The sequence below is a fragment of the Equus przewalskii genome, chromosome 23 (assembly GCF_037783145.1).
Source record: "Equus przewalskii isolate Varuska chromosome 23, EquPr2, whole genome shotgun sequence".
Taxonomy (NCBI): Eukaryota; Metazoa; Chordata; class Mammalia; order Perissodactyla; family Equidae; genus Equus; species Equus przewalskii.
In genome coordinates, this window is record NC_091853.1 from 1,336,402 (window position 1) to 1,361,458 (window position 25,057).

At 50.0% G+C, this 25,057-nt stretch overlaps 2 protein-coding genes, 1 long non-coding RNA gene and 1 pseudogene across 7 annotated transcripts in view; 2 read left to right on the plus strand and 2 right to left on the minus strand.

Moving 5' to 3' along the window:
• The window catches only part of RAB7B (RAB7B, member RAS oncogene family), a 27,527-nt gene extending 18,309 nt beyond the window's left edge, over nucleotides 1-9,218 (minus strand). For 3 of the 5 annotated variants that reach the window (XM_070591589.1, XM_070591590.1, XM_070591587.1), the window contains exons 1-2: nucleotides 8,583-8,860; nucleotides 359-427 (exon numbers count right to left, since the gene is read on the minus strand). In XM_070591589.1, the coding sequence (XP_070447690.1) occupies nucleotides 359-411 (53 nt within the window). In that variant the 5' untranslated portion in view covers nucleotides 412-427; nucleotides 8,583-8,860. Of the gene's footprint in view, nucleotides 1-358; nucleotides 428-8,582 lie in introns of all 5 variants that reach the window. The other 2 variants (XM_008524559.2, XM_070591588.1) reach the window with 2 other exon arrangements.
• On the plus strand, nucleotides 3,491-6,001 carry LOC103553839 (large ribosomal subunit protein eL39-like; annotated as a pseudogene).
• Nucleotides 6,812-21,836, plus strand: LOC139078987 (uncharacterized). Its single transcript, XR_011532228.1, has 3 exons — nucleotides 6,812-6,933; nucleotides 7,020-7,122; nucleotides 21,719-21,836. It is a non-coding gene; the product is annotated as an uncharacterized lncRNA (long non-coding RNA).
• Nucleotides 16,714-25,057, minus strand: part of CTSE (cathepsin E) — a 13,820-nt gene continuing 5,476 nt past the window's right edge. Inside the window, exons 5-9 of the mRNA XM_008524567.2 lie at nucleotides 22,770-22,969; nucleotides 20,610-20,732; nucleotides 19,379-19,520; nucleotides 19,179-19,277; nucleotides 16,714-17,472 (exon numbers count right to left, since the gene is read on the minus strand). Coding sequence (XP_008522789.2) covers nucleotides 17,308-17,472; nucleotides 19,179-19,277; nucleotides 19,379-19,520; nucleotides 20,610-20,732; nucleotides 22,770-22,969 — 729 coding nt within the window. The 3' untranslated portion in view covers nucleotides 16,714-17,307. The remainder of the gene's footprint in view (nucleotides 17,473-19,178; nucleotides 19,278-19,378; nucleotides 19,521-20,609; nucleotides 20,733-22,769; nucleotides 22,970-25,057) is intronic.

Consider the following 25,057-nt stretch of genomic DNA (forward strand, 5'->3'; position numbering starts at 1 on the left):
GCAGGAAGCAGTCAAAGGGGCAGGGAGACTCGCAGAGGCTGAGTGCCCCACAGCGAGGGTCGGGTATTTTCTGTCTGTAGCAGGAGGTGGCAGGGCAGATAGACACTAAGCGGCTTGCCTAATTCACACAACTGGTCACTATGGAGTTACTGCAGAGCTGGGACCAGAAACCAGGGAGCCTGACGCTCAGCCTCTTTCACCCATCTGAACACCCTTCCTTAGGGTGGGATGCCACTCTGGTGCCACTCTGAATCAGAAGGGGACCCATGGTAGGCGGGAACACATCCAGGAGGTCTCACTACCCTTTGGTATGGGGCTGCTTCCCAACTCCCAGACCTCTGAGCTGAGCTAGGCTTACCCCAGGGCTCCAATGATGATGAGCTTCAGGTCCACCTTCTTCCGGGGATTCATGGAGGGGCTTCAGAGCCTGTAGGGAAACAGAAGTCATCCACATGCTGGCCAGAGTCCTCTGTAGCCATTGTCACTGAGGCTGGCCTCTACTTTCCCCTCCTTGATGTGCAATTCACTGCCCTGGGCCAAGGATTTGGATGGGGTTGTTCTCCAAAAAAGACGGATGACTCAGCAACCCTTACACACCCTCCCCCTCACTTCCCCTGGGGGCCTCTCCAAGGGTGGAAGGGTGGTGGCTCCACGGGACGGGCACATCTCTCACCCTTCAGCTCTACCAGCCCTGCTCTTAGAGGCAGCCAGGAGCGCCAAGAAGGCTGGATGGGATTGAACAGAGGCGTCACAGACAGTCAAGCCTGGAGCCAGGGATGGAGGGCAGCGTGGGAAGAGGAGATGGGGCCAGGACAAGGGGTCCATTGTCAGGACTGCCTGAGAGGCTTTGGATGGAAGAGCGCCCCTCCCCCCTGCCCGAGGTGTTGCTGCAATCGCAGAATCAAAGGCTCTTCTCTAATGCAGCTGGTGGGGTTGTAATTGGTACATGTTTCTGGAAAGCTACTTGGCAGCAAGTACTGAGAGCCTTAAAAATATTCCTGCCCTTCACTTCTAGGAATTTGTCCTAAGGAAATAATCTGAAATTCGGGCAAAGACTCTCGTTCAAGAATGTTCTACACAGTATTATTTACAAACGTCCAACAATAAAGAAGTGGCTAGGGGCTGGCCCTGTGGCCGAGTGGTTAAGTCTGTGCGCTCCGCTGCAGGCGGCCCAGTGTTTCGTTGGTTCGAACCCTGGGCACGGACATGGCACTGCTCATCGGGCCACGCTGGGGCAGCGTCCCACATGCCACAACTGGAGGGACCCACAACGAAGAATATACAACTATGTACTGGGGGGCTTTGGGGAGAAAAAGGAAAAAATAAAATTAATAAAAAAAAAATAAAGAAGTGGCTAAATAAATCATGGCACACAATGCATTATTAAGTAGTCATTAAAATGGAATTTTGGAGCATAATATAACAACGTGGGGAAGTGCTTATGCCATAGGATCTAAATGAAAACAGAAGGCACTGAACCGTGCGTACAATAGTACCCCAAAGTTTAAAACGAGTTCCTACTTGCAGAGAAAATGGTTTAGAGAGAAATATATAAAAAATTTAATTGGTTAATTCTGGGTGGTAGGAAATTACATGATTTTAATGTTGTTCTCTATCCTTTTTAGTGTGTTCCAAGTTTTTTACAACAAACATGTCAAATGTGTTGTTCCTGTAAGAGAAAAATATGTATATATTTTATATATACACATATGTAAATTATATATATGTTTATTTATTTTTTAATAAGATAAAACAAAACTGTTGCAGGGGACTGTGCTTCCCTGGCTGTTTGGTTCCACCCTACGTGCACACATAGGTATACACTATTCCCAACTCCTGGGTCTTCATTACTTGGATGTGCTAGGCATACTGGGGAAACTGACCCTGCCTGGCTGGGGTGCCAAAAGTTGGCCAGCTTGTGTTGCCCCTGGTACTCGGGAAAGTCTCAAAATTGGATGTCCTGAGGCCATGGTTCTAGTTCTTACTTTGCTACTGTGTGACCTTGGGCCAGTTACCTCCCCTCTCTGCATCTGGACTTTCCAACTAGAGAATGAGCCAGTTGGGACCCAAAGACTCAAGGTCCCTTCTGGTAGGAAAATGCTCTATCTGGAGCTGCAACTCAGTGGGCCACAAGAGCTTTGCCTGGGGTGCCTAGTTTGTGAAAAGTTAAAATAGAAGACCCCCAGAGGCCTCGGGTTGTTTGTGTCCCTCCATGGGCCATGTCCTGGACCAAAGGTGATCTGAGGCTTTGCTCAGAGCTGCTTTCCCAGGAGCCAGGTTGGTGGCACTGGACCTTCCGCTGTAACCGAGGAGTGCTGGGTTGGCATGGTGGGCGACAGCTCTTCTTAATGGTCCATGCATTCATTCAACAAATGCCTACATGTCCACTGCATGCAAAGCCCTGCACTTGACACTGGGAGGAGCACAAAGACAAAGCAAATAGGAACTCACCTTGGGGAGTTATCAGGGGAGAAGGGATGGGGGCTGGGTGATTACACTGGAGAGAAAGTGTAACGTGTCCCTCGAGGGGCACAGGGAAAGTCTTGAGGGAATTCAGGGAATCAGGGCGAAGCCAGCAATCGAACTGGGCCCAGAAGAGATGAGACATATGGTTGGAGGTGGTATTTCAGAGGGAGGGAATGAATGGGTCAAAGCCCTGGGAACAGGTGAGTGGAGAAGGTGGACGGTTTCCTTCAGGGGAGGGCGAGGTAAAGGGAGTGGAGGCAGGAAGGCCTGGAGAGGGAGTGAGATTAAGACGGGTCATGAATATCCGACTAAGGATTCATTAATTCACTCATTCACTGATTCAGCAAACATTTCCTATGCTCCAGGCATGCAGTGGAAGAGAATTCAGGATATTAACTGACATTGGCATTTTGTAATGGATGTTGCTCCCCACAAGGAAACCAGCCAAGGGAGAGGTGGCTCAGAAGCTCCTGAAAGGGACGGGTCTCTAAGCGTGAGTTGCCGCTCTGGAAGCGGGGAGGGAGCACTGGTGAGCTCTGTCCTAAAGGTTTTGGCACCACGTGCTGACTCAGCTTCAGAAACCAACACAGAGCCTTCGAAAGGGAGTCAGAACAGAACAGGAGGCAGATGTAAGAAAGGAACTGGCAGTGGCCGAGCCCCAGCAGGGGCTGCCCTGCACGCTCTGTAGAGCTTAGGGAATCCTCCTAAGAGCCCTAAGAGACGAGTACAGCTGAGATTCAGAGGAGTCAAGCACTCGTAACTCGTCCAGTCCACGCAGGCACTACGTGGACCAGCTGGCGTTTGAATCCAGGGCCAGAGAGGGCTCCTCTGCACCATGTTGCCTCTGACCTCCTGAGGTGACAAAGTTTGAAGCCACAGAATCTAGGGCACTGGGCTCAGTTTGGGGGAGCCCAGCAAAACTCTGGCAAGAGTTGGAGGAGAGTGAGAGAAAGGCAAAGTGCGGAAAGGTACAGTGGGAGCCAGAGACCGGGGCTGCTGAACTGGAGCTGTTGCTTGAGGACCGATGGCGGGGCCGGGACGGGGTGAGCTGAGGCGGAGTGGGGCGTGCTCCCACGCTGTGAGAGGGCCATGCTGCCTGTCAGACGGCCACACTGCCGGCGGCTCATACCGTGAGCTCGTGCTTATTTGCCTGGCATAGTGCCGAGCTCTGCAAATATGCGAATAAACAATATGCATATCTTTCTGAGCTTAAATGTATGAATACATTATTATAATACATTTAATACGTATCATACATTATCATAATACATTTACTGGCACAGATTAAGGGCCGAAGAAGTGTTAGCTATTTTAGCACTACTGTTAGCACACAAAAAATAGCACGTGGGGTTGATACTATTATTCTCTCTACTCTCCCACTGAAGAAGGACGTTTAGAGAAGTTAAGTAATTCATCTCTAAAGTCACAGCCGGTTAAGTGGTAGAGGCTGGATATGAATCCAGGCCTAATTTCAGAGACCACACTGTCAACCGCTAGCTTCTACTGCCTCCCGCAAACCTGGAGTGAGGCTCACGCACCCTGCGGCTCGGTGCCCCGTCAGAGAGGCTGGGGGCTGGGTGGTGCGGGGCGGGGGTGTGGCACGGTGCAGCAGGGCTGGAGGGCGGTAAAGGGGAAGCTTTTGCGTGGGAGATAGGAAGTGTGTGTGTTATGTATAACAGACATCCACTATGTGTAAAGTACTCCATGGATCAAGACAACATACAACACAAAAATGGGCAAAGAATATGGGAATATGAGTAAGTAGCCAGTGGAAGTCTTATAAATGGTTAGTAGTAAGCTTTGAAAAGATGCTCAAACTTACTAACTTTTAAGGACGTGCAAAATTTAAAAATACCTTTTTTTAACCCACAAGAGTAGCAAAAATTAAAAAGAGTGATGATAATATTTAGTGTTGACAAGCACGTAGAGGAAACACTCTTGTATGTTGTTGATAGAGTATGATTTGGCACAGTCTTTCCTGGAGGGCAATTTGACAATATCAAAGCTTGATATGCACATAGCCTAGGTTCTAATTCTAGAGATCTATCCTACAGAAATACACATATTCTCAAACACACATTTGTAGAAAGAGGATGGCAGGAGAGCATCGTTGTAACCTGGAGGTTCATCAGTAAGAGACGCTACATAAATTATGATCCATTCATACTCTGGAATACCAAGTCGTTTTAAAAAGAGAGAAGTAATGAAGTGGAAAGATGTGATGATAATTTAGGTAAAAAAATGAATATCACTGAACATTGTGTATAGTATGATCCCAGTTATATAAAAACAAACAACCCTATGTGTGTGCCTAATGGCTAATATATTTATGCTTGTCCTGCAAACACACGAGAAAGCTATGGATAGATACACACTAATGATTCCCACGAGGCGGTGAAAGGTAGACTAGGGGCCAGGAAACATTGTTTGACTTTATATATCTTGTGTTAAAATTTGTTACACAACCCTAAGCTGTAATTAAAAAACATCAAATAAAGACGTAACATTTCTTTAAAAAGAGCGCGTGGATGGATGGCAGCCCAAGGTCATCTGAGTGTGACTTCCTGACAGGACAAATCACTTCCGTGTCTGCGGCAGGAGAGGGAGGCTGGTTGCATGGAGTGATCATGAGTTTTGGAGTCAGAGCTCTCATCGCAGCTGTACGCATTCGTAACCTTGGGTGAGTTACTTAATTAACCTTGCTGAGTCTGTTCCCGCATGAGTAGAATGGACATCGTGGCCGCAGCTTATTTTGCAGGGTAGCATGCCTCGTGTTCTTACAGCACAACAGGCTCCCCAAATTGGGGAAGACCCAGTTAAATGGTTAACCACGTGGGGCGGAGGAGCGGAGACCTGCTCTGTAGTGCTTGCTCCTCTCTGTGGTGTGAACAGACACTCCCTCTGTGGCTGATTTCCACCCATCAGTGTGGAGCTGGCTCCAGCAGACTATAGCAAGGGCTTCAACGGCCCTCTAGCCCAATCCCCCCCAGTGCTTGAGCCGTTGCCACCACAGTCATGGAAAAATGAAGCCAGACTTGCCTCCACAGAGCTTCTTCCCTCTACAGGGGGTAGATTTCTCCTGGGGGTCCACACAAAAAGTGCTCAATTCCTCTGCCACTTGCCAGCCCTTCTGAGGTTGAAAGTCTTCCCTTTGAGTTCTACTTGTCTTTTCTTCCCCAGATCCTTGTAACTCACCTCCACCTTGACTCTGAGCTCCCCTCACCCCGCCACCACCCTGGTCCCTTCCCCCGCATGTGCCCTCAAAGTGTGCTGCCACTGCCAATTCCCCTATGCCACACCCAGAAGGGCAGGAATTTGCTGAGGCTGGCTCTCTCGCCTTCTGCACCATCGTGGTGTGTGCGGTTGGCTCGTTCCTCACCATGTCTCTCACAAGACTTTCAGGATCAAGCAATTCCTGGCCAAGAATCAAAAGCAGAATTGTCCCATTCCCTAGCGGATTTGGAAGAAAACTGGTAATAAAACGAGGTACAACTCTAAGAGGAGACACTGGAGAAGAACCAAGCTGGGTCTATAAGGAATTGCACGTGAAGATGGCACACATACTGATGCTGTATCAAGGTCACTAGCATCTCACCATGTCAGGCTTTAAAAATCACCACTATCTGGGGCCGACTTGTTGGTGTAGCGGTTAAGTTCGCACGCTCAGCTTCAGGTGCCTAGGTTTCACGGGTTCAGATCCTGGGCATGGACCCATACACTGCTCTTCAAACCATACTGTGGTGGTGTCCCACATACAAAGTGGAGGAAGATTGGCACAGATGTTAGCTCAGTGACAATCTTCCTCAGGCAAAAAAAGGAAGATTGGCAACAGGTGTTAGCTAAGGGCCAATCTTCCTCACCAAAAAAAGAAAAGAAAAATCACCACAACCTGGACAGTTGGACATGTGTTATTGGGAAATTGTTTTTCTTTTTGTTTCTATGCTCCTGCACCAGTAGGTGGGTCCATAAGAAATACCTGAGAACTTCTGTTTGAAAAAAATAAAAGACAATAAAATTCCTTGTCCTTGGGCCAGGATAACTAGCAGCAACAGAGGGTGACCAGGACTGTGTGCATGGTAGGAGGGCGGCTCAGGGGTCGACACTGGCTGGGCCCACCAAGGAAGCACAAGCAGATTTCCAATGGTGGCTCAAGTCCTTTCCCATGTCCTCTGTGCCCTGCCCTTGGCTGGGCTTGGCTGTTCTTTTGAGCCCCCTCAGCTGAGTCAGATGCTTCAAACCAGGGCATCCTCCTAGAGGCCGGGCTGAGTCATGACCCTGTTTCACTGTTAAATAACATTTCACTGTTAAATAACAGTGAAAAGCAGGCTTGGAATGCAAAGCCTGACTTCAGCCAGCCTAGTTTACACAGAGCAGAATCTGCAGGCGAGCGTCTCCATCGCATTCGACTCAGTCTTCTCCCCGTCTTGCCTGGCAGCACTCCTAAGCCCAGAGCCCTGGCCCTGCCTGGTATGCCAACGCCACAGTGTCACTCAGTCCTTGGGGAGTAAGAAAGACTGAGTTGATGCCCTCCCACAATTTTTTTTTTTTTAAAGCCCTAGCTCTTGGGACCAGACTTACAAGAACTCTTGGACCTGCTCTGCTCTCACCTTCCTCCTTCCCTTCTCTCTCTACGCCATGGCCACAGCCAGGACCCAGGTACAATTTCCTGCCTCGCTCGTGTTGGGTTGACGCGTCATTTCTGCTGACAGGCAGGAGGGACGAGGGAGTGCGCAGGGTGGGTGCGAACTCTGAAGCAGGCAAAGTCTCCCCCCACCTCATACTATCTTACTCCACTTTTCGGTGCCTCCCCTCCCTCTTCCCACGTCTTGGAAAATGACAAACCTAGCCACTCTAAAACATTAGTGGGACTTACAATCTTAGGAGTAAAGTTTGTCTTTGAAAAGAGGCTATCCAGGGAGCACAAGGCTTTATTGCCTCCCAGGAAGGCTCACAACTCTGCCTCACCCACCTACATGCCAGCCAGTCTAGACTTGCTCCCTCCGGAAAGTGCACCCGCAGCCCTGGTTTCAGATGCTCAGCACTCCTGTTCTTTAAGTTCTTTGGGAGTATTAGTCTTGTTTCACCATGTAAACTGTCAGTGCCCAGAGGGCAGGACAGTGCCTCATATCTCTCCGTACCCATCCAAAGAGCCTGACCCATGCTGGGAATATTGAATCTCCAATAAATGGTCATCCATCCATCCATCTATCTGTCCATCCATCCATCCATTCATCCATCTCCATCTACTCATCCATTTATCTGTCTATCCTTCTATCCATCCATCTCCATGCATGCATCCATCTATCCATGTATCCATCCATCCAACTGTCTAACTATCCATCTATCTAATAGATAACATTATGATGGATTGTTTATTTAAATGTCCATCCATCTGTCTGTGCATCCATGCAGCACATGTACTATGTGCCTGCCAGGCAGGGGACTTGTGTGGTGGAGGATTGATTGGTAAGCCCCCCAAATTATTTTTATTACTATATAATGCCTAGCAATTATAGGGTACTTTGCAGTTTACAAAATGTCATCCTAACCTGGTGGATTCCTGACCCAAGGGCAACTAGATAGTGGCAAGCTCAGACTGGAATCTAGGTCTGTATCACTCTGTTCATTGGCTTGCCTAGCATTGCAGAGATGTGCTGGGGACACATTTACTATTTAGAACAAGAGGGACCCTTTCCTACTCCAAGAGCTCCCCTCTCCCAGAGGAGATCATTTGGTGGACATGTGTTCCATCCCAGAAGGTACCCTCTCCATGTGGCAAGGGGACTCTGGGTGCTAGCAGGACTCTGGTTCCTGGCTGGCCCTCCTCTGGCTGAGCCAGCAGCCCTGTCATCTGCTGAGACTGACAGCCGGTGCGGAGCCCCGAGCCCGGCCCCAGCTCCCTGGGCTGGGCGGGGAGTCCTTCCTGCCTGGCTCACGGCCACTCTCTGGGAGTTTCTCCAGCGTGGGGGTCCTGGGGCTGGATCTAAGCCTTACAGCTGCCTGATTCTAAGCCTCATCCCTGCGTCCCCTGCCTCCATTCCTCCCTCCAAAACCTGAGTACTCCAGGGGCTGCTGGGACAGACAGAAGAACCGAGAAGAACTTCCAGGGCACTTACAGTTGTAGCTGCTCAGCATTCAGCCTCTGAGGGTGGGCGAGAGTTCTCTCTGAGCCAGGGGTCTCCTCTTGGAGCAAGTCTCAGCCGGATCAGAGGAAAAAGTCTTTGGGAGCAAAAAAGAGTTTGTTGAGGCCAAGACACTTCCTTCTGCGTTTTCCTCCTCTCCCTCTCATGCACAGACTTGGGAAAGTTGCAAAAGAGGCTGGGCCGGGGTGACCTCAGCTATGTGGGTGGAGGGGGTGGAGTGAGATGGGAAAGCTAGGCTTCAGAGCTGACTGGATTTGGGGCCCCGTGAGACTTAATTTATAGGGACTCTGGCCTCTGGGGGGAAGGAGGAATGGAAGGCTTGAGGGTGGGAGCTTGTGGGTCAGAGGGCCTGCCTGCAAAGTAAAACGCTGGTTTGTGGGCACCATAAAAACCCTCTGGCTGGTTTTAGCAACTTCTGCTACTGGAAGCCACCCAGTAAGAGGCCCTTTTGTTTGTTGAAGTATCAGTGGTGTGGTGGATTTGGTTCCACCACCAGCCTGGTGGGGAGAGGTTCTGGTCCTCACACCTTGCCCTCACCCCGTGCACACACCACATTTCCCCACATCACCACCACGACCACCACCACCATACCACACCCCGCCCCCTCCCGGACTGGTGAGATGGGAGGCAAGTCCTGACATCTCCCTGGGCCTCTCAGATGAGGATGTGTGACCCAACCTGCAGTAATAAAGTGCTGTTAGCAGGAGGCTAATTTGGGTGTCTCTTTGAGCTGCCTGGAACCATGCCTGGGGTAACTACGGTTGACAGATAAAAGGGGAATAAAGTGAGTTTAAGCATGCTCAAATTATGTGGGTTACCAGATCCCAAGGAATCCCAAGGGATCCCCTCAAGTCTCGTCACACATTTGATGCTCCCTGCCATCCCCACATTCCTTCTGAGGTGGGGGTTTTCCTCCTTAGCACCCCATTCCTTTGTTTAATAATCTTCCCTGTCAAAAAATTCTTCCTCATATCCAAGATGTGTGTCTGACGCTGCGTCATGGCTCCTTTCTATGTCTGCTTAACTGGACTGCATGCTCCTCAGGGCGGACTCGGTATCCTTCACCCACACTTCCACGGGCGCGCGGTGCTGGGACAGGCCCGGGAGGAAGTTTCTGGTGGAACGGAAGCTCCAGTGGAGGCTCATTTCCACCTTTCAATTAGTGAAATGCCTGCAGGGAGGGTGTGACAATTTCCACGAAGTGTAAGTGGAATTTCGTTTTCAGGAATTTCCAGTGGAATTTCTTTGCTTACCTGAGAAAGGGCACGGGAGCGCACCCCCAGGACGACCACTGGTCTAGGACGGAGTCTTTGTGCTGAAGGTGTTGCCCTTTAGGATTTTTACCCCCACATTCTTCTACTTTTCTGAGACCCGGCTCTAAAGGAACACTTGTGTGTGTTTGTGTGTGCGCGCGTGTGTGTGAGAGAGAGGCAGTGTCCGTGGAGGTGTGGAGGCGCATCTGAGCCCCTGTCAGAGAACACAGGCCACGGGGCCTGCTACTCCGGCTGCTTTTGAGTAGGGGAAGGACTGGCCTCGACCGGCCCTTACAGCCTCTGAACACGGGACTGAAACTTAGACTTATAGGGGATGTTTGAGAACTGTCCCTAACACCTTTGGGAGCCGAGTCACCCCCCACCCTCAGGCTCTAGTCCCACTTCCTCTGTCCACACAGAGGAGTCAGCTCCTTCCTGCCCTGTCCTCTGACACATGCTGCAGTGGAGAAGGCCGGCCAGCCTCGACCCTGCGGGGAGGCTCTGACGCTGTGGGCATCGCCTCTCCTCTCCTTCCCTCCTGCGTGCGTTCATTCAACAAGCCAAGTGTGTCAGGCCCTTTGGGGGACATAAAATGGAAACCTGCATTTTATCAGTGGAAATAAGACATGGTGCAAATAATGACATAAGAAATGCAGCTAAAGTGTTGTGGGGATTTAAAGGAGGGAAAGTCTTCATGGAAGGAGGGATTCGAATGGGAGCTGGAAGGATACACGGGTAGGAATGTGTAGTAAGTGGAGGAGGGAGTCAGGCTCAGTATAAGAGGCATCGGGGGTGGGTGGGCCCTAGGTGGTAGGGAGAGGAGATGCGAACCTCTGCTTGGCAGAAGAGAGCGTGTGCAAACGGGCTCCGAGTCAGGCCGACTGCTTTCCCAGCCGGCGTCCCACAGGACTTAGAGCTCTGTCTGTTTTCTCATGGCACTGTGTCTGACATCGCTTCACTATCATCTTAACAATTGTTGAAAAGGAGCCACTTTGGGAAACGTGCTCCTGTGGTGAGCAGGGTAGAAGGAATCTTGGGAGCAAAAGCGTACAAGTGAGAAAATGGGGATAGTTGTATTTGGTCCGGGGAGGAATAGATGTGAGGGGAGGACAGGAGGTCAGACTGAGGCAAGGCCCCAGAGAGCTCTGGAAGTCGAGGCAGCTCGGAGTCCATGTGGTGCGCAGAGGGAGGCCTTTGGGAAGTCGGAGGCAGAGGAGGGATGTGATTGGAGCTGGGCTTCTGAAATGTGTCTGGAAGGAGGAGAGACGAGGAGGTCCTTGAAATACTCCTGGCGAAAGGTCGTGATGAGGAGTGTGGGGAACAGGAAACGAGTCACAGAAGCGATTTTGTGGCAGAACCAACAGGGTTGCTGTGAGGATGGCTGACTCGCTTAGCCGTTCGGCTGATGCGCTGGGCGTGGTGCATCCAGTGGGAGCAAGGCAGCCTTCCTTCTCTCGCTGCGGGCATTTAGAGCGCTCTCGGTAGATGTTAACTGACCTGAAGGTGTGCCGGGCGGCGTGGGAAGGAGCATGAGGCAGATGGAGGAATGAAGCTCGGCTCTGCCGACTGAGTCAGCACAACTGAGGGGATGGTGATGCCACTAACTGAGATGGGAAGCACAGTGGGGTTGGAAGGGGACACGGGGCTTCCACGTCGTCTACACTGAGGTTGAGATGCCAGCAGGACATTTCCATGACACCAGTTAGTTTCCATGGGGGTGAACTCTATTGTCTTGTTCGTGGTTCTGTCCCCAGATCATGCAACAGTGCCTGGTACATGCTTGGTGCTTGGCCCCGACTCCCCTCCCCCACCCAGCCCCAGCCCCTTGGCTGGCTTCTGCCCAGAGCAATTCTGGTGATGGCTCCTGCATTTCCTGGTCCCATATCTATGAGCACCACCACCTCAGGTCAAGGAGGCTGTAAGCAGGGTGCCAACCGAGAAGAAGCAGGTGCTGGGCGTCTCCCGGGCTGATGGGATCCCAGAGGCCCTGGCTTCCCAGCAGCTTCCTGGAGAGGCCTGGAATATGGATCGGAAGTGCAGGGACCAGACTCCCGTGGGAAAGACTCTGACCAACAGAGACACGAGGAAAAGATGCCAGCAGGGAGGAGTTCAAACTGGCCCCCTGCCCCTCACCACCGCCTGGCCGGCAGACCGCTCTGAGTCACCCTCAGTCCACATGCCTCCCTGGAGATGGCCTGTGGAGCTGAGCAACGGTTGTGTTTGTCGTGACTCTATAGTCAGCCTGGAAACTCACCTCCCAGTGTTCACTCCCCTTCTCTCTCGTCCCCGCTTCCCCTTTCCTCTCTCTTGCTTCCTTTGAATTGAACTTCCCAATAAAATGTTAAACATAAGCTTCTGACTCAGACTTTTAAAAAAAGTTTCCCCTTAAGGAACTTGGACCCAGATAGGGCTCCATAAATATTTGTTGGGTGAATGAGTGAATTGAAGGACTAGAGCTCAGGTTCAATAGCGCAGGGCAAGGAACAAAGACACAGGAGGTGATTTGAAAAAGTCATAGCTTTGCACATCGTCTACTTAGGAATGTAGACACGGGGTTGTCTCCACAGATTACGCCCATGCAGAGGGACCACGTCCACGGATGTGGGGTGGGGGGGGGGGTGGAGAGAGAGAGAAGAGAGAGAAGACACATGCACATGTAAGAAGCAGGAGAAAGAAAACGATCCCAGCCTGAGGTCGGATGAGGCAGAGACCACCAGCGTTCGTTAAAGGCCGCTCACACCCCCAGGCCTTAGCAAGGTGGCATTTTCCGGCACCTGTAGATGGGCGTGGCCGTGGACTCCATTTCAGCCAACAGGTAGAGCGGTGAACAGGATGGAGCCCCGCCCTCACGGAGCTCAAATTGCTCAGCTGTAGAGGGAGTGTCCTGCCGTTCCTCGGCCTCCTTCAGACCTGCCCGCCCCAACCTCTTGCAGGATCTGCCAGACTCTCTCCCTGTCTGCAGGACAGAAAGAATGACTCTGAGGTCCCAGGGGATGTGGGAACCACACGATGCAAGGAGCCCAGGTCTTTGAATCATGCGATTCTTCAGCTGGACTCTCCAAGAAGAAGAAATGAACCTTTATTGTGTTAAGTCACTGTGATTTGGGGGTTTATCTGTTACAGAAGTTAGTGTTCCCTTGTAACCTGGCAAGTACTGAAAAGACACGAGGCAGCTGTTGAAGCCAAGGAGTGGGAGCCTATCATGGCCCCGAGGCCTGGGCTTGTAGCTCCCAATCCTGGAGTCTTTGCACACCGCGGGTCCGTGGGTGCTGAGTGAGTTCTCACGTGGCTCCTGTACCCTCACTATGCTTGTGCGCACACGTTCTTCTTTTACGAGCTCCCCAGCCAGAGACGCTGAGCCACGCTCTCGAGGTTTCCTTAGAGAAGGGCTCAGACCACAGTCCTGAGACTGCTGACTCCACGGCAGGACAGTCAGCCCGGTCGCCTCCTACTGTAAGATGCATGGCCAGAGTCCTTCCACTGAGAACAGTAAGAAGAGATGAGCGCCCAGGCCTTAGTAGGACAGGGGAGGGCAGCTCTGGCACTCTCTGTGTGAGGGGCCTGGGAGCTACCTCTCTTACAGCACAACTCGGCTCCAAGCGCCCATCCTCCCTGGGGGTCCCACTCAACACTCAGATTCCCAGGAGAGAGTATCTGCTGGGTGTGACTTGAGGCCTGTGTTCTCCCCTGGAACGCTGGTATTGACGACAGAACCCCAGCACTGTAGCCCACCAGGCTCACGTACAACAGGAGAGGGCTGATTCCTCAAGGGAAGTGGTGCCTGACCCACAGAAGTAGCAGGTGCCCCAGAATCCTCTTAGCAGGCCTTGTCTCTGCAGAGGAGCAGACAGGAGGAAGCTGTTTGGTTCCTTTTGGGATCAGCAACCATCGACCTTTCAGCAGCAAATGCATTTTTATTTTACAAAGTAAATATTACTGAGGGGCCCCGTTAGCATCTGCCTGCCGTCCTGGCCCCAGAGATCTCTTGCGCTGACAGGTCCCGGGCTTGGGGGAGGCCTGCAGGCTAGAGGAGCGGATGAGGAGCGGGGAGCCACGGAGTCCACCGGCACCTTGACTTCCGACAAAGCGTCTCATTGCTGTATGCTCTAATTTCCCCATTTAGAAAAGAGAGTAATAAAACCCACTCTGCCTCATTCACAGATTTGTTGTGAGGGGGAAAAAAAGAAAAGAAAAGAAAGACAAAATACTAAAAGCTCCTGAAAGGACCTTAGGAAGTCACAGGTCAACTAAAGGGCAGTTAGTTAGCAACGCATCTGCTGGGGGTTGAATTCTCCCCTAAAGGACACGCCGAAGCAGAATGACCTTATTTGGAAAGAGGGCTGTTGAAGACACAAACAGTGGAGATGAGCTCACACTGGAGTAGGACAGGCCCTCAATCCGTATGACTGGTGTCATCGTGAGAGAAGGGACACAGAGACAGAGGCACACGGGGAGGACGCTGTGTGACGGCGAAGGCAGAGTGAAGTGTGGCAGCTACGAGACAAGGGACAGCAAGGATTGCCAGCCACCACCAGAAGCTAGGAGGAGGCAAGAAAGAATTCTCCCCTGCCAGTTTCAGAGGGGGCACGCGCCTGACGACACCTCGATCTTGGACTTCTGGCCTCCGGAACTGTGAGACAGTAAACTCCTGTTGTTTAAGCGGTGCTTGGTTATGGGAGCCCTCGGAAACGAGGACAGCATCTTTTAACAACCATTCCCGGGGCACGGTGAAGCTCCCGGCCCACCTCTGAGAGGTTTGTGACCTAGTATCAGATGTGGGACATGGGACAAGGACCTGGATTTCAGGGGTAACTCCGCTGATGCGAACGTCACAAAGAGCAGAGGTCAGTTTTGGAGAAGCCACAGCAGCTAATAGGGCTAAGTAGGTTTCCACAGCTGGCAGTTCAGTCCACACCGGCTGAAAGCACCACTTCTGCCTTGGAGGGACCCGAGTGCTCAGAGCAGAACTGGGTCAGGGCAGCCTTGGTCGGAGCGGGCTTTCACTTCCCGCAGGGGTGGCTTAAGCATCACTTTCACACTCCAGGCCCTCATCACTCAGGCTCCCAGACCCGCGGGCACCAGGCTGGGGCATTCAACACACCAGGGTAGCTTACCCTTACAGAAGCGACCCTTAAGAAGAAAGCCTGCAGGGATGCTGTCTAACAAGTGGCTCCACGTGGCTCTCAGAGTGCTTTGTTTTAGAGGAAGAGTCATAAAGCCTTTTCACTCTAGGGCCTTCTGCCTTTAATGAGATTCGCCTGAGCTGAGTGACAGTCTGGCCCCTTGTAAGCACAGGCGTATAAACTAGTTAAGTGTTTGCACACAGGCATTGTCATTGACCCCTCCCAATAACCCCGTGAGATAGTTACTGTCATCATGTCTATTTTACAGATGGACAAATGAGGCGCAGAGGTCCCACACCTGCTGTGGGACGGACTCCAGACCCCGTGATGTTAACTGCCTACTATACTGCTTCAATAGCTTATTGGGATCAAGTCATTATGAGCTAACTCGGAAAGGAATACTTTAGAAAAACAAAAAGTAAAAACAAAACAAAATTGTGTGTATATGTGTGGCCGCAATCTACTTTGACCAAGATACTTATAGGGGAAGGGAAGCCAACATTACGAGCCGAGTGCGTCCATCTGGGTGAGCTCATGGACTCTTCCCACAGCCTCACAGAGAAGTTGTTTCTGGTGCCAACGGATCCCATCAGCATGGGGATGCACCTCAGCCCTGGACTCTCCATGTCGGCTCCCTCAGGACGGCACCTGGGGCCCCAAAGGTGGAAAGGGTTCCTTCAGAGCCTCTCTTCCCCTGTGCCCCTCACCACACACACACCTTGTACTATGAAATGTTTTCATTTACAGCAAACATGACCACACTACAAGGAACCAGGACACCTTGGGAAAATGGGTCCGGAAGATCTCTTTGTATTGAGGTCAAGTCAAAAGTTCACAGGAAGTAATTTGAAGGAGCGCACACTGGCTAAAGGAGGGGGGGGGGGTGATTGAGCATTAAAATACTGGAGTGTTGAGACACACTCAATATTCTGAAAACCAATAGATAGAGGGGGAAAAAAAACAAGTAATCTTGCCTTTCCTTTATGAGCCCTACCTTACAGTGAGCAAATAGTTGCTGAAAGGGTTATTTATTTATTTATTTATTTTGAGGAAGATTAGCCCTAAGTTAACATCTGCCACCAATCCTCCTCTTTTTGCTGAGGAAGACTGGCCCTGAGCTAACATCTCTGCCCATCTTCCTCTACTTTGTATATGGGACGCCTGCCGCAGCATGGCTTGCCAAGCGGTGCCATGTCCACACCTGGGATCTGAGCTGGCAAACCCCAGGCTGCCACAGCAGAGTGTGTGAACTTAACCGCTGTTCCACTAGGCTGGCCCTGAAAGAGTTATTTTTTATAGGGGAATTCCAGGTAACAAATACAGAAGGAAAAATAGAACTAGAAAAATCCCTGTTTGGCGACCCCTAATGAGAGTGTGGATCTAAGCAATGGTCATCAATGGCTGCTGAAATCTTTAGGTCAAACCCTGAAGGGAAGTTTGTCATTCATGGATGGATGAGGCTGACAGCCCCAGAACCCACTCCCTAGTCCTAACTCGATGAACAGAGAGGCCCCAGGCACCAGCTGCCTCCTAATGGGGCACAATGGGATGCACCAGCACCATCTGTGAAGTATTCCTGCCACAAAACCAGGCTTCTGGATCTAATGACCATTTCACCGGAAAGCTGGCTCAGAGAACCACCGTACCCGACACCTCTGGATTTCAACCAGCAAAATTCAGAATGTCGTAAATACTACAGATGGAAAAAGACATAAGAGACATTTCAAATAAATGCAATTTGTGGACTTTGTTTGAATCCTGATATGAACAAGTCAACTGTAAAAACGACCAAACATTTATAATAGAGAACATTCAAACACTGACTGCACATTTAAGAATATTAGAAGGATTTATGGATAAATCCTTGACGTGATGATTTGTGAGGTGATGCTAAGGATTTGCTTCAGAATAATCCGGGTACGTGGGGCTGGAGAGAGGAGTGGTGGTGGAGCAGATAAAACAGGCCCAGCCACGTGCAGGCGGGTTCTGCAGCCAGGTGGAGAGCGCAGGGACTTACTGTGCTAAAATCTCTGTTTGTGCGTGCGTTTGGGGATTTCCATCATAGAAGGTCAGCCAAAAGCCATCAAAGGTGTGGACATTCAACTTAATGCTTCCATCATGGTGGTGGTGGAGGGGGTGTGTATGTGTGAGTGTGTGTGTGTTCTTAGGCTCTGTTTGGTCCTAGTTCAAGTTGCAGCTCTGGGACAACCCTATCTGATTGAAAATGACTACTTGACAGCTGTGAGGAAGGCCCCAACCTAACAGACCCAGCTGGGTTCCCAAGGGGTGTCAGGCAGGCAGGCACAGACACAAGGCCCCTACTTAGGGGACTGCTGGGGCCAGCCCCACAAGGTTATTCCCACGGTCAAAGACCGAGTAAAATTGTCTAATGAAGACATCACCCAGGATCCAGAGGGGCCCAGCTGGAGGCTGGATGTCAAGACCTTGAAAGCCACTGCTGCAAAACTGCATTCCATCCACAAAGTCCTGGGGTTGGAAAGAAGAATGTAAGTTACATAGAGAGTAAGAAGGAAGTAGTGCTGCCTAGAGGCTGTACTGTGTGGTGGTGGTGGCTACATCAAATTGCCTTGGACAGCTGCTTCACAATTTTAGCTAATTGGTTTTTCCTCCCACTTTATACACTTCTACCTGTCTGCTCAGCAACGTGTTTGCACTATTTCATATATGTCTACCTAGGCTTCTGAGTTCTACAATTTTGAGAATTGTTCATCTTTTATACACTCCCATCCCCCATCACCATTTTACTACTGGGGAAACTGATCTTGTTGCAAGGCTAGAAGAGCAATAGGTTTGGCATTAGAAGATCTTGGCTTAAATTCTGGTTTCTTTAGTTTCTAGAGAAGTTCAACTTAACTTTTTAGGGGAGAGAAATTGCTCTATAAGTGGCTGGCCACTGCTATTTTCTTGTTGATATTCTGGGAAGAGTCATTTGAGTGGCTCCTTTTAGGCGTAAGGCAAGTAGGCATCATTGTTCCGTGAGAAAAGTGTAAGTTCCCGCAACCTCATGTTTTAGTTTGGCCAACTTGGGCTCTAACAGGCAGGCATGGTCTTTCCAACAGCCATATGAAATCTGAGGTTGCCGGGAAAATTTGTGGAGGGCTTAAAGAGCATTCTTGAGAGACGGGGGTAAAAATGCAAAGTCCTTACAGCATTCTTGAGGAATTGAGGTGGCGCTGATGAAATCTGTTGGCAGAAAAGGGCAACGGCACCATATGGGGCACAGGGAAGGGTGTGGGGTGAGCAGGACTCACAGAGGGTGAAGGTGGGAGAGTGTAGGTGCTGGGCTGGTGGAGGGTGTACAGACTGGTGCACTGGCCCAGGTGAAATGGCTAGCCTGTCCTCGGAGTGCTGTCACAGCGGCAGCTCCAGAATTTCTTTGTAGGGGACTTGACATGAAGCTGTGTTTTAAAGCAAAACTCTTGTTTTCACTTGCGTTGTCTGTTCCTGTTTGGTGGCTTTGGGAGGAGTTAATGGAGAGCAAGGTGTGGGGGTAGGTGAATTCCAACGCCCTCGGCCTTCACCTCCGCGCCTCCATTCTGGCGCAGTCACCCTGATGCTGGGCGTGACTCTTGGTCAAAGTTAGTGCGTTCAAGGGCGCTGCCAGAGAATGCGATATTGAAAATCCGGCCACATGTGGTGTGAGGTGATCACGCATAACATAACACCTAGGAGTTCCCTTTCTCCCTCGCCCTCCAAACTTACAAATCTACTGCAACAAGGCGTTTTCCTATTTGAGGAGAATGTGAATTTGAATGTTAGAAGAGCTATAACCTTATTCTGCGTCCGCCCCCCCAAGCACCTGGAATCATTTACCTCTCTGAGTCTCAACATCCTCATCTGTCAAATGGGATGATAACATCCCAGTCTGACTCGATGGTTGAGAGGATTAAACTTTGTCAGTTGAAAAGTCCTACGTGACGATGTCAGAAAACCTCACTAAATGGCTTGTCCAAGGTTCGCTTCTGCTTCGTGGCGCTACAGGGAATTAGAGACAAGCGGCCCACACAGGCAGCTGCGTCCCTCCCAGAGGGAACGCCGCCACGTCAGTGCAGGATAAGATGGCAGGGGGCTCGGGGTCCATGCAGTCTGAGTGCAGGCAACTGTTGAAAAGGGGAAGTGGCCGGCGTGTCTGGGAGGCCCTGTGACTTGCAGAATTAGGAAACAGTTCTCACCAGCAGGGTGTAGGCAGTTGGTTGGAGAGTGTAGGGAACTCCATTGATGGTGAAGGTGACATCCGGCATGACATTGAGGTTGACACACTCCACAGCATACTAAAACACAACACAGAGGATCCATTTAGAGGCCTCCCATCCTCCAGGAGGAGGCCTAGCTCCCCCGCTCCCATGCTCTCCCCACTCGGGCAGCCACTCACTTCTCCATCCATAGGCTGTGCCCCAATGGCCTCCTGCAGCTGCTTGATCTTGTCCGGGGGGCCTGTGATGAGGGAGGTCCCTGTGTCCACAATGGCCTGGCAGCCCTGGGAGCAGAACATCACGGTGCCGCCCACCTGGATTCTGCAGGCAAAGGGCGCGTGTCAGGGCCTGCATCTCCCGCTCCTCTTCCTCCCAGCGCCCAGCAGCTCCCACTCTCTGCTGGGACGTCTGACATGTGCCAGCACATTCATGATTTCCATTTTGGTCTCTCTCACCATGAATGTTTCTCAGGTTTTTCTTGACTGAGATCCACAGCAAGAAATACACTCAATTCTTCACCCAGTATATACACACACATACAAAAACTAAAAATTTCATGAAACAACGCTTCACCTTAATATGCGAAGTGCACTCTGATATTTTCCATTTTACTCCATTTCATTAAAATATAGGTCATGGTCTCCTAAAATGATGCCATGACCCATAAATGGGTGAGTCCCTGCCGTCTGAAAACCCCCGGCAGACAGTGAACCGGAGCGTCTTTTGCATTCGTCTCCCTAGCGCCTAGCCCACGCCTGGCTCCTTGCAGGAACTTCTTGGCTGAATTGAAACTCGAACTACGTTTCTTTGAATTCCTGCCTGTCTAGCACAGTCCTGGCTATGTGGCAGGCACCTAGTCCCACTTCCCCCAGGGCTCCATGTCTCTCTTTGTGTATATATGTCAAGCTCAGTGAGGGCCATCCCTCCAAGCAAGCCTTGAGGAGTTCTTCAGGAAGAAGCTGCCTTGCCCTGTCTGCTGGGCCACTTTGACCCCACATCTCATGGAGCCCTGACCACCTTCCACTCTACGTGCCAGTAGTTTGTGTGTATGTCTCATTTTCTGTACGTGCTTTGTGAAGGCAAAATCTGAGTCCAGTTCACTTTTGCACCCCCATGTCACTGAGCCCTTGCCTTGGGTGTTAATTAATGTTGACTGAGTTTACTGTCTGTCGAATTGGAGGCGCACCACACCTCCAAGGAAGGAAACGGCGCGTCAGCCTGCCGCCCCAGTTGCCGAGGCCCTTCCTGCCCGGCTCCGCGGCTCCACTCTTCTGGCCTCACTCGGGGAGCCCCCGCATCGGCTGCCAGCCACCAGCAGTTTCATTCCGGTCGATTCAGTTCGTCCTGCTGGAGCTGTGCCTGTTTCGTGTCCTTGCCTCAGACCATAACTACGTTGTGGAGGGTACTCACGCGTCCAGGGCAATCTGCCAGTAGCCTTGCTTGGTGACCGGGACCCAGTTCAGACTCCCAGAGAAATGGGAGTGGTCATAGCCTCCAAAAATCAGTTCACTCCCCGCACCGCCTTCTGGGTCACTACATGGAAACAAAGGCTGATTGTCAAGGAAGGGTCACTGGAAAACAGGGACGAGCCTCAGCCAGGACCCTGCTCCTGGATCTGGGCACTCACACCAAGTCCCTGGGTAGGTGGAAATGGCAGCCTGGGCTTTGAGACCAGGGCTCCCGATGAGCGGAAGTTGATTAATCTGGGCCTTTTTGGGCAAAAGGATAGAAACAGCTCTGTTCAACCACGTGCACGTGTCCTCCTGCTTCTGAGCTAAAAGGGCTGGGGAGGTGGGGAGGACTCCAGGTCTGCTCCTGCAGCACTCACGCAGAACCGAGGCCGGGCCGCCCTGAGTGTGTGCACCCCGAGGGACTTGAGATGCCCCCACGGACACCTCTCCCCCAAGCATCTTCCCACCGCGTTGTGGCCACGCCAGGAGTTCCCACATTCTTCACTCCTTTGTGTTAAGGCAAAGAAGAGAATTGGAGCCCAGCATGACTTACTAGACCTTGAATATTTATTAATTTTCAATGGTGTTGATTTCTTGGATTGTGTTCTGGCATCTAACAGGATTCTGAGTAAATAGGACATAAAACTGATTCATTTTCGGAAGAAAAAGATCAGAAAAATACAAAATGTGGGGCACTGCAAGGCAAGACGGTAAAGGGGACGGATGTCTGTGGGCATCTGAGGACAGCAGTTTTAGAGAGCTGAGGGGAAGAACTAACGTTTGTTGATGGCTTTATGCAAGGCACTGGCTGGAATTTCACCTGCCTGATCTCGCTTAATTCTCACATCAACCTAGTGTCCATTTGAGGAAACTGAGGCTTGGGGAGCTGAAGGAACGGAAGTGGTAGGACTTGAATCCAGGTCAATCTGACTGCAGTGGCTTTGCTGGTTCCCATCTCAACTCATGTCTTCCCAGGTGTGAAGGGAGCAGGAAGCCGTGACAGCGGAGGGGGAGGGGGCCAGACAACCTGCCCTCTTCCTCACTCACGCGGGCCTGTTCCCACTGCAGCCACGCTGGACAGGAAGCAGTTTGATGGAGGAAATTCAAGACTCTCCACGTGGGAGAGGAGAACAAGGGAAACGGGCTTATGCTGACACGGGATAAGCTCAGACCAAGCCTCAGTGGGAAGAAGTCAGAAAGGTAAGAAAGCTCCTTCCTGTGTGGGGAGGAGGGTGAGATGCCTCCCAGGCCCCGAGGCCAGGGTGCCCAGAGGCAGGCGAGCCTCTGGACCTTTTCCAACTACAGCATGCGACTGTTTTTTAATTGTATCAATTGGTAAAACACACATAAAATTTACCGTCTCAACCATTTTTAAGCGTACAGTTCAATCGTGTAAGTATATCCACATTGCTGTGCAACCAGTCTCCGGAATGTTTTTACCCTGTAAAACCAAAACTCTGTACCCATTCAACGACTCCCCAGGCCCTCCCTCATTCTTCTTTCTGTCTCTATGGACTTGACTGCTCTAGGGGCCTCGCCTGAGGGAAATCAGACAGTATTTGTCCTTTTGTGACAGGCTTGTTTCACCTCTCAAGGTTCACCCGTGTGCAGCATGTGTTAGAATCTCCCTCCCTTTCGAGGCTGAATAATGTTCTACTGTACGTACACACCACAGTTTGTTTATCTATCTGTTAACGTGCAACTACTTTATCGTCAGCTTAGTTTTTAACACCTTTCCTGCCTCCGCCCCTGGAATTAAGCTTCTAGAAGGCAGGGACGGTCTTTCTTGTTTCACTTACAGCATGCTCAGCACATAACAGGGGCTTGAGAAGTATTTATTCACTGCATAAATGAACAGCCCATTCCAGGCATTCCTTAAATTAGCCCAGTGTGGTACAGTTTACAAAGTGCTTTTCACAACGACTTTATGAGGCAAACCCATTTCCTCAATATTCAGAGAGGTTAAGAGTTTTGCCCAAGATCACACAGCTGGTCACAGGCCAAGCAAGAGATCCAACCCCGGTGTTGTGACTGCTAAGTCCAGTGCTCTTTCGGCTGCACCGTCTTGTCTCCCCGTGGTCATAACAGACCTTAAGCGGGCAGGCTGGACGGGCCTCACCTGCTCATGTAGACAGAAAACATGGGTACGTCCACCAGGTTCTGGGCCATCATGTTGTCGAACACCGGAGTCACCCCTCCGACAGCCAAGGACGGGTAACCCAGGCCCAGAATTCCATCAAACTCCGCGTCCACAAAGGTCTGGCCAGGCTCTGTGACACTCTCTCCAAATCGCTGGCCGACCACAGTCAGTCCTTCCACCTGAAGGGAGAAAGCCCAAAGGAAAGTCGCATGGGAGACGTTTGGCAAAGGGTCTCCGGTTCCTGGATTCTCCCTCTGTTCTGAAGCTAATTCTTCTCCTACTCAACTTTCCTTGATTAAATGGGGACAACGATTTTTGCCGTATTCCCACTTAATTTTTTATAGTAACTTTTTTTATTGACATATAATACAGAAATTGTAAGTGTACATTTCAAGGAGTTTTCACAGACTGTACACACCCATGCAAGCAACCTCCCAAACCCAGAAACAGGACATGACAACCCCCGAGAAGCCCCTTCGTGCGCCCTGCCAATCACCACACTCCTCCTCCAGGGTAACCAGCCTCCTGACTTCTAACAGTGTTTACTGACTTTGCCTATTTTTGAATTTAACATAAATGGAATCATATGGTGTGAAGTCTCTTGTATCTGGCTCTGTCACTCAACATGAGGCTTACTGCATGCTATTTCACTTTGTTCATTAGGATTCCATGGTATGCATATAGCGTCACTATTCATCCATTCTACCACTGATGGATATTTGGGTTATTTCCTGTTTTTGACTTTTGCTAATAGTGCCGCTTATCCATGACTTTTGGCGAACATGTGTACATATTTCTGTTGGATGAACATACGTCTGAGCAAAGTCTTAGCAACTTTGCTCTATTCACTTCCTAATCCCAGGAGTTTGTCTGCAGATATTTTTTGGATTTTCTACACACGTAATCTTGTCCTATGTAGATAATGACAGTGTTGCGTCTTCCTCTGAAATCTGAACACCCTGATTTCTCTCTTCTTGCCCCACTGGCCCAAGAGTGGGCATCCTCCTCTCACTCTCGTCTCAGGGAGGAGGCAGGCTCTTAGCCATTTGCAGTTAAGTATGGAGTTTGCTGTGAGCTTCTCCGTAGATAATCTCTATCAGATGAAGGAAGTTACCCTAAATCCTAGGTCTTATGAGTATTTCTTAAGTCAAAAATAGATGTTGAATTTTATCAATCGAGATGATTATACAATTTTCTCCTTCTATTTTCTCAGGTGATAAAATCTTTGAAAAAATGACTCTTGGGATGCCTTCTCCTTTTACAATCACAGGATTTTATTTGCTAATATTCTGTTTAAAACTTTTGCATCTACATTCATGAGAAAGAGATTGGTCTGTAATTTTCATTTCTTATAATGTCCTTTTCAAGTTTGTTGCTAAATTTATTCTGGCCTCATAAAGTGAGCTCTGAAGCGTTCTTTCTTTACCAGTTACGTGGAAGAGTTTGTGCAGGGTTGGTGCTATTTCTTCCTTAAATGTTTGGAAGGATTTACCGCGAGGCTACCTGGGCCTGGAGTTTTCTTGTGGAAAGGTTTTTAATAATGGAGTCAATATTTAAATAGGTATTAGAGTAGTCATAGTTTCTCATTTTTTTCTTGTGCCAGTTTTGGCACGCTGTATTTCTCAAGGCATTTGCCAATTTTTAAATAATTGTCAAATTTAAAAATTTAAATTTGCTTAAATAAATTATTCTTGTTGTCCTCTTACTATCATTTTAATGTCTGCAGGGTCTCTAGTAATCTATCATTTCTCATTGCTAATATTGTTAAGTTGTATTTTCTTTCTTTCTTCCTGATTAGGTTGCTAGGAGTTTACCGATTTTATTAATCTTTGTAGGGAGTTAATTCCTGGCTTTATTGACTTTCACTATTGTGTGACTTTTCTATTTCATTGATGTCTTATTCTTGTATGTATTATTTCCTTCCTTCCACTTTCTTTGGGTTTGATTTATTTGTGGTTTGCATGCTGTCTTGTTGTTTATTTGTTGCTTGAAATAGACGGTGAGATCATTGACTTTTGGTTTTTCTCATATATGCACCCCCAGGCTATCATTGTCCCTCAAGGACTGCAGTGGCTGCATCCGCAAAGTTTAGCATGCCATGTCTTCATTACGTGTATCAGTTGGGGTTTGGCAAGAGAAGGAGAGCCATTAGGGGCTGTATATGAAGAGAACTCTATTCCAGATATCGGACTCCATGCGACTGCAGGCGCTGGGTGGACAGTGTAGGTTCGGATGCTGCTTCTGTCCTGCTGCTGCGGCCTGGAGTC